This window comes from Argentina anserina, chromosome 5 (genome assembly GCF_933775445.1).
Source record: "Argentina anserina chromosome 5, drPotAnse1.1, whole genome shotgun sequence".
NCBI classification, from domain to species: Eukaryota; Viridiplantae; Streptophyta; class Magnoliopsida; order Rosales; family Rosaceae; genus Argentina; species Argentina anserina.
Window position 1 is genome coordinate 15028520 of NC_065876.1, and position 8459 is coordinate 15036978.

Below are 8459 nucleotides of genomic sequence, written 5' to 3' on the forward strand. Positions count from 1 at the left end.
TACCATAATGTTGAAATCTTGCGGGATGCGGCTAGATTTCCAAATGGGTTTTCTATTTATACCTAGCCTCTCAAAATCCTCCCCAATCAACCATTAATGAAATCAATGTGAATCTATACGGTTTTGAATACCATCATATTTTAATGGACATTTTAATATCTTATTTGAATATCGTAAAATTTATAATGATTTTTTTTAATTTTTATTAAATACCTGTAGACTTTTTAAGAGTCTAAATAAATCCAACAAATTATTAATTGAATACACTTCCCTTGGATTCTTGAAACACCACAAGTGTAAAGTGTAAACGCCAAGTGCATTTCATCCTTTAAAAAAAAAGTGTAGATTCATTTTCCTATCACTGTCTTGCAATCAAGGGCTATATAACTATATTGTTCTTTTTCTTTAATTTAATGTCCACAGTGATGAGGTGTCATGGTGACTAATACAGTGACAGAAATCCTCTCATTTTCCAATTACGTATTTATTTTTGCCAACTACAGAGTAGTTTAGCGATAAAAGATCTGAGACAAGTTGAACTCAAAGTGGGAGAACTGAGACTGAAAACCCAACCGAGTTCATGACACTCCTTCGCCCTCTCTTCTCAAAACCCATCAACAGCAGAACACCACCGCCACTTGTGATCCTTTCTTCCAAACCCAATGCCTTCTTTCCCTTCAATCCTCGTGCTCTCAAGTTCGTCGTCTCCTTGGCTGCCGCCAGCTCCAGGCCCGGCATTTCTTCCGCCCCACAACCCTCCTCCTCGCCGCTGATCCCTTCCCCCACTCTCTCCTCCGACTCCGGCACCTCGTCCAGTGGAGTAGAGGCCATTGAGGCACTCTTGGAGAAGGTATTACTACATGTTATGATGGTGTTCATTTGTTTTGAGGAAATAAAATTCTAGTTGGAGTAATTTTTTGGGGTGTTTTTGGTGTGTGAGTGGATTATCAGGTGATATATGGGTGCCGGTTCATGGCGTTTATGGCGGTGATGGGGTCTTTGATTGGCTCTCTCCTTTGTTACATCAAGGTATGATTGTTATATAGCTTGAGATCCTTTTATTCATGTAGTCGAATTGGGCTGATTACAGACTTGATTGTTGCATCATTAGAATTGTGATCACTGAATTGACTGCTCGGGTCTTTTTTGTGTGTTGGTTTGTGGACGTGAGATTATACGTGTGGAATTAGTTCTAGTGTTGTGTTATAACGAAAAAGAAGTAGAATCGGTCAGTATATCGATTGTTCTGACAGTTGAAGAGCAATGACTTATTATTTTGTAGATTGGAATGCCGAGAGTAACAATCAAGTTTATACTTTTGTATGAGGTCAAAAGTGCTCATGGCAAAAATGTTATGCTAGGAGAACTGATAGGAGAATACGGTGCGGAACTAACACAGTATGAGTTAAGCCTTTCTAACTAGATGGTAGGCAATACAAAAGCAAAGGTCAAGCCGTCAAGATATTATGCGATGTGCTGTAGAGTGTAAAAATCTGCTAAATTAGGTGGTTGGGGTAGGCTTGGTTTGAGGTTTTGGATTCCATCTGTTTAAAAAGAAATGTATAGTTTTGGTTGCTGAAGTTTATATTTAGGTGGCGAGTGGAGGTGTGAAAAGAATTCACCCTAAACCCATGTCATCTATTAGCATAACAGATTGCCTGTTCTACTTTCGAAGATGTTGGTGGTGTAATGACTACAAGTATAGCAATCCCTTTAGTGGTCACAGAGGCAGTAGAGGTATAACAATTCAAATGAAGAAACCCAAACCCCCAAACTAAAATATGAAAACCCTGTAGATCAATTCTTGAGTGTCTGGATCCTTTTTTTTTTTTTGAATGAGTGTCTCTGGATCTATGACCTGTCTCTAATATGTTTCTATTACTTCAAAATGTGATATGCTTATTCTTAAACTTTGAGCTGTGTAGTAATACAAATTGTGGTGCTCAGGTGGGCACATCGGATACCAAGCAATAACTTTGTTGAGAAAATTAGTCATTTAGTCCATCCTGAGAATCAGAAAACCATAATCTTCCTTTAACTTTTTTTATAATTGAAAACATTATCTTCCTTTGTTAACTGGTAATACATTTTGATAATTTTCTCCAACTTCATCTACAATGATCTTACTCAAATTCAATCCTCGCTTTTTGTGCATGAATCTAATTAAGAGTGCATATATCTACTGAAATTTGTTTTTATCAGTTTTCTTTTTACAAAAGTAAAGATCTCATACATAACACAAGATAAATTCTGTGAACAGCTACGGCTGGGGAGGGGGGAAGGAAATCCTTATTGGATGATGCAGTTCTTAGCTTTAACTGAACTGTAATCTAATTATATTTTTAGTAAGACAATTTAGTTATTACTCAAACGAAGTGATCCTGATACCTTTTCAGAACGAAGTTGCAATCTGTTCTTATGAGTTTCAAAGCTCAGCTAAGATAGAGAAAATTAAAGTTAAAGACCAAAATGAGATACCATCAAAGATTAGGGGTTATTTCTACAAATTTTATTTAGAACCCTAAAAGTGCATCCTAGGCTACAGTCGCACATCAATACAGTGCATAGTTATACATCCCCGTACCCATTACAGTATGTGGTAGTTAAATAGCTTATTTTGTAAGTTAACCAGCAATCAGGAAGTTAAGTTGAACTTCCATTGCTGGTCTAACTTTGTGCACAGGGGATCAAACTTTGGGATATGGGGTTGATTGTGAGATCTTTTTTGTTTTGTTTCGGGAAAGCTTTTATTTACTAACATAAAGAAAAATACAAAGAAGCAGACAAGATGTCTGTAAAAGAAGCAACATAAAAGGATGCTAAACAGACACTACATGATACTATGTGTGCAGTCCTAAAGTACAATAGCTCAAAGATATTAATCTTTAAACTCCACATATCTAGTGGCCCAAAGAGATGCGCATACCTTAACTCTCACCCACTCCACCACAATAAGCTTAGAACATGCTTTTATTTTTTTTTCCATCCAATCACCCAGGTTACAGCTAACAATATTCCACATCCCCAGATATTTCACCTTATTTAACTTTACTGAAAGCATTAAGCTTTTGCTAAATAAATCATTCCACTGAAAAGATTTGACCAATCTGCTCCTGCCTCTCCCTAAATAACTTTTTGCATAATGAATCAGACTGTTCTCAGATCATTTATACTCTATTTATACATGTATGTGTACTGCATGTGTGTGTGTATATTTATGGTAGTGGAATCCGGTCAGCCAAAGTGGCTAAATATGCACCTCCCAACATAAACTTAGCTTAGAGTTGCATGTGGCATTGGAAGTATAGATGTATTCCCTCATTTTCTATACTGAATTTTAATAGCAAGGATTAGAAATATGACACCGGACACCCAAGTGTAAGATATATTGCTATTTTAATCACAAAATTTTTAGACATGTTGTATTTCTCTGGGATCCCTTAATTTGCAATGTTGAATATGCAGGGCTGCACTTATGTTGTACAATCTTTTGTGGAATACTTTGCACATCGTAGTAAGGTCATCTTGATACTGATTGATGCCATTGGTGAGTGTTTTGAGTTGTTTGTTTACATATAATTTGTTACTCCTATTGATTGTGCCTTGAGAATACAAAGGAATTTGATTTGTAAAGAGCTTTTTTAAAGCTAAAGACCAAGCAAGGGTAAACATACAAAAAACATGATTTGGCAGCCAGAAATTGGTTTCCCCTGTGTGCACAGCCTGGCCCAATTTTTATTTCTAAGTTCCAATAGTTGCTTTTCCTTCAAAACAATTGCAATGCTAAGTAGTTCATTTTTAAAGTTACCAAACAAGACCCGCAAGCCCCGCTACAATTACACTTTCCAACGTATAAGCTGTGTTTAGTCTTTGAGAATGATAGGGGGAGGAGGTCACGGAGTGTTGGTCATACAAGACTACAAGAGTATCATTTGTCCATCTTTCACGCACTTGTTAAATCTGAAGATTAAATTTAGAACTAATGAAATTGAATTTATAGTTGTAAAGAGCGTCTTAATGATTGGCAGCTAGAGTTGGATATGGTACTGTAGCTCTTAAAAGTAGAATTTCTAAATGGAGTTCATGTACTCCTTCGTTTTACTATTTTTCAGACAATAGATCTTCGTTTTATGTGTATACAACTTTGGAAACATGAGTCACTAACTACCGTCTTGTGGCATGTAGATGTTTATCTCTTGGGAACAGTGATGATAGTATTTGGAATGGGTCTGTATGAGCTATTCATCAGCAATCTCAACTCAGTGAAGTCTCTCTCAGAGGATGAAGCACCTTATACATCGAGTCTTTTTGGCATGTTTATTCTGAAGGTGAGATTGAATTTCTTGTTACTGACCAGCTTTCTTAGTTTCAAGTTACATAATGTCACTTTCTTGCACCTCGAATGTTGAGGGTTCGCACCTGTGCCAACTTTCTCGATTTGAATATCCATATGCAAAGCAACTCTGATGTGGTCCTTGCGACATATTAAGTTCAGTTTTGTAATTTTATTTTCCTTTTACAGGCACGACCGAAGTGGTTAGATATCACAACTGTCAATGAACTGAAAACGAAGGTCGGCCATGTAATTGTAATGCTCCTTTTGATCGGGTTGTTAGAGAAGAGTATGTTAGCAGTTATACAATCTCCTCTCGACTTGCTTTGCTTTTCAGCCTCTGTCCTCCTTTCCTCTGGTTGCCTCCTTTTACTTTCTAAGCTTTCGTGAAGTGAGACTGTATATCTGTGGATGAAAACTCATGTGACGAATGCATATTACTTTAGTGTATATCAAGATAACTGTTCTACTTGATAGTCGTAGCAATTAGAAAATGTAATTCAAATCCAACTGATAATGTGGCTCCAAATGTTTACTGTATTACTGTAAATTCTAATTTCGAGGCTGGTTGCTTAGTATGACATTCTTGTATATTACTCACGACCTTACGATGTTCCCTTAGTGTTGATTTTAAATAATACGATGCCCAGACTCATTAATCTAGCCTAGAATCAAGCATTGTTGGGACAGTGAGACAATACTTGCTGCTTTTTTGGGGAAGGCATAACCCACACATGATATGCTTAGCAAATGATGCAAAACTATAGATCAGCTCTGCATGAAGAGCTTTGCATGTAATTGATGTAAATGAAATGAGGGACAGGACGAAAACTTTGGGAGCAAGAGTTCATCAAATTTAGCCATCGGAGATCAGCTTTCTTGAGGAGAAACATGGGAAAATCCACAACTCAACAGCAGATCTCTTCATTCCACTGTACGTGATACAATGATTCATACACTCGTACTCCCTCTTGCTCTTGCTACAGAACCTCCCGCGTCTCTTAATAATTGTTGGAGAGAAGAGAGATCGATCAGAAGAAAGAGAAGTATAAGAGATAGAATGAAATAAATATATATTTACGAAAGATAACCTACGAGATTCTTATCTCGTATAAGTCTACTTAAAATTTGGCATTGTGGATTGGAAATGACTTCATGTCTTTTATTCTGTCGCAGTTCTATTCGAGGTGCTCCCAATAATTCTGTCATTTCATTTATGCTAGATAATAACACACTCATCTCATCTCTTTCACAGATTAAATGCTCTCAATCAGATCATAATATCACATAATCGGTGCCATCACCTTCGATTGAGTAAGTTTACTCTTAGTGATCGAGTGAATTATATAAATTAACCGGTAAAGGGTATCATGTCACCAATTATGGCGTTTTTGAATTGATATATCTCACCCAAGATTCTCACCCGGTGACATAGTCCAAGAACTAGTCAAGGGCGAAAGTGCAGGAACTTCTATCTAGAGCAATACTTGGCCACAGCCACCTCAACGATATTAATTATTAGAGGAGGCAGACCAGTTAACCAGTCCTAATTAAAGAGAAAATTTTGAGAAGAGTTCGTTGGGAAGAGTCTGCAAGGAACCCTAGCTACAAACTTGGAGACGAACCAGGGTGAAGGTACATAAACTACAGTGGATCGAAGATTGGACAACATGGAATGGAGAAAAGCACGAGAGCATGCCTAGGGTTTCTTGAGATGATCGAGTTGTCAAACAAAAATTAAGTTGGATGCTATGAGAGCGTTTTATTTCCAACTTGGAGTTGAAGTTTCCAACTTTCCATTTTAATTAGGGCATTGCAGAAATCATGCATGTCAACCTAGCCTTCCAACTTAGCCAGTGAAAGTTTCCAGTAACTCCTTATTGGCGTAGTGTATATATTCAAGATGCATGAAATCGATGATTCTGATCAGAGATTAAAGTTCTGGTAGCTGAAATCGAAGAAACTGATGACGCTTGAAATCTCTTGGACATATTTATAGAGACGAAACTTATTCAGGGCACCAAGGTGCCGTGGCTATATTTATTGACACGTGTTGCAATCTGATCCATTATTTTGATCAATCCGTTGGTGAGACTTACTTTTCCTAACAGTCAACGTTAGTAACTGTATGTAATTATTTCAATTTACTGTGTCTCGTTTTCTTCCTTAACTATGGTGAGAACTTTTCAAACTTCTTCAAATCATTCCAAACCACTTGCCATTTGGTAACAGAACTTAGGGTTCCACCATAGGATAGCAGGTACCACAAGATTAACAGTATCTGATGGAAGATATTGGCATTAGAGTATTGCAGCTGCCCAGAAAATTATGAGGTGTTCTGGACTCTCATCCATCATCATCAATAACAAAATCAATGTCATGTAGAGTTGAACCAGTATCTATTCAACCCCAAAAAAAGATCACCATAGATTAATTACCAGAATCCTCAAAACATGATTCTGGTAATTAATCTATGGTTTTTTTTTTTTTTGATGAAGGTAATTAATCTATGGTTAAAGAGACCAAGTCAAATATGGGAAGCCAGCGGAGGGACTTAAGCCAGGCTCGTTTTCTTCCTTCTAGAATTGGGTAATTGGGCAATGGGCATCCAACTTTCTATTGCTGTACTTCATCAATCACCTTGTAGAACCTCCAATTCCCTTAATCAGTCGGAAATGATGGAATCCTCTTCTTTATATCAGTAATCTCATATATAATCCAAACAACCGCTCTCCGCCGTGGCCCTCAGAACACCACACTTCTCCACCCGATCTTCGTAAGCAATAAATTTGGTCCCTTTTCAGAGCCTATACCCAGGATATGATGGACAAAGATTTGAGAAATCGAGTCATACATTTATGGGGTAAAAATGTGTGTCCGCGATCGGGATGGCGATGGTGCTGGCTTATGGCTGATTTGGGATGATTGAGTGAAATTGATAGAGTTGCTGATGGCGATTGGGAACTGGGGAAGGAGAGGGAGAGCCACAATCACAGCTCGGGTCCTTCAATTGGGAACATGATACGCAGAATCCTGTTATTTTGTTCTTGTCCCTCCACGTTTCTCTGTCCTTAGCGTTCAGTTTAATTAGGTCATTGTTTCTCATGGTTGTGCTCTGTAGTTCCTAGCTAGCTAGTGGTTGAAAGTTCTCAATCTAAAGTTCTAAATAATCTAAATTAAGTTCTAAAGCATCTCACGGCTCCCTGTAAAGTATTGATGGCTCAAACAGAACTAGTTAAGTATCAAAGATCTGGCGGGTTACACTAGATCACGGTGACCCACTGATGTTAGTGGCATACGGGATTGTTCTGCATAATGGATAGAGAAAACTATGTAGAAATGAAGCTTGGAATAACTCGGTCTGCTGCGAAATTATTCTTGATGTCTATCTGTTCATCTGGTGCAATGATAATTTTGATCTAGTTGAGCAATTGATAAACATCATGATCCTCAGTGTGCTCTGACGTAGAATTGGCTTAATATCTCCAAAGACGTGGGCTAGCCTAGCTAGCTTACAAGCACACCCCATAGATATATATTAGGCTAATTAGGGTTGGTACTTCAAGTACTAAGGTTTCCTTCAGAAAAAGGGAATCCCACTGATGGTGACCTAGTGCTGCAAATTTTTATCTTTCTTTAACCTAATGAACTGCTTGATTATTCTAAAGTCAGAAAGCTACGTTCGCATCTCATGAAATAGTGAAATACAAATGGCGCATAAAAGTAAGGGAATGACAGAAGCCTTATAGCACGCATGGAATTTCTGTCTTGCCTTTCTCTCTTTCTGTCAAATATCTTTGAGTTTCATTGGAGCTGAGGCCGACAACAGATCAAGTTCTAATGATAGTTCCTATCATGGTCATTGAATAAGGAAAAAAATAAGTAACCAGTATACTGGTGGAGTTAGAACTTTGTTAATATACTCGATCGAGTGCCGGAAGGAGGACATTGTGTGCAGCATAGTGAAATACAATATATATATATATATATATATATATATATATATGCGTGTATATGAGTACCTATCTAGCTGGGACGCTTTGCTATATATATATATATTTCAAATTTAGAGTGAAACTTCATTTTGAAATTACAGAGTAAAATTTTAATTTTAGCACACTTTTCA

General features: G+C 37.5%; 1 protein-coding gene across 1 annotated transcript; it reads left to right on the forward strand.

Annotated features, from left to right (window-relative positions):
* Positions 1 to 507: 507 nt before the first annotated feature.
* LOC126794379 (uncharacterized) lies at positions 508 to 4948 on the forward strand. The gene is made up of 5 exons (XM_050521087.1): positions 508 to 850; positions 952 to 1029; positions 3466 to 3547; positions 4186 to 4328; positions 4523 to 4948. Exons 1-5 carry the CDS (start codon positions 581 to 583, stop codon positions 4721 to 4723), a joined length of 774 nt encoding a protein of 257 aa, XP_050377044.1. The 5' UTR covers positions 508 to 580; the 3' UTR covers positions 4724 to 4948.
* Positions 4949 to 8459: the final 3511 nt, after the last annotated feature.

What these genes read in the sequence shown, in the direction of transcription:
- LOC126794379 (XM_050521087.1), top strand. Translation starts at nt 581, where the DNA reads ATGACACTCCTTCGCCCTCTCTTCTCAAAACCCATCAACAGCAGAACA. An exon ending in TTGAGGCACTCTTGGAGAAG is followed by an intron (nt 851 to 951) that starts GTATTACTACAT and finishes GTGGATTATCAG; the next exon opens with GTGATATATGGGTGCCGGTT. An exon ending in CTCTCCTTTGTTACATCAAG is followed by an intron (nt 1,030 to 3,465) that starts GTATGATTGTTA and finishes TTGAATATGCAG; the next exon opens with GGCTGCACTTATGTTGTACA.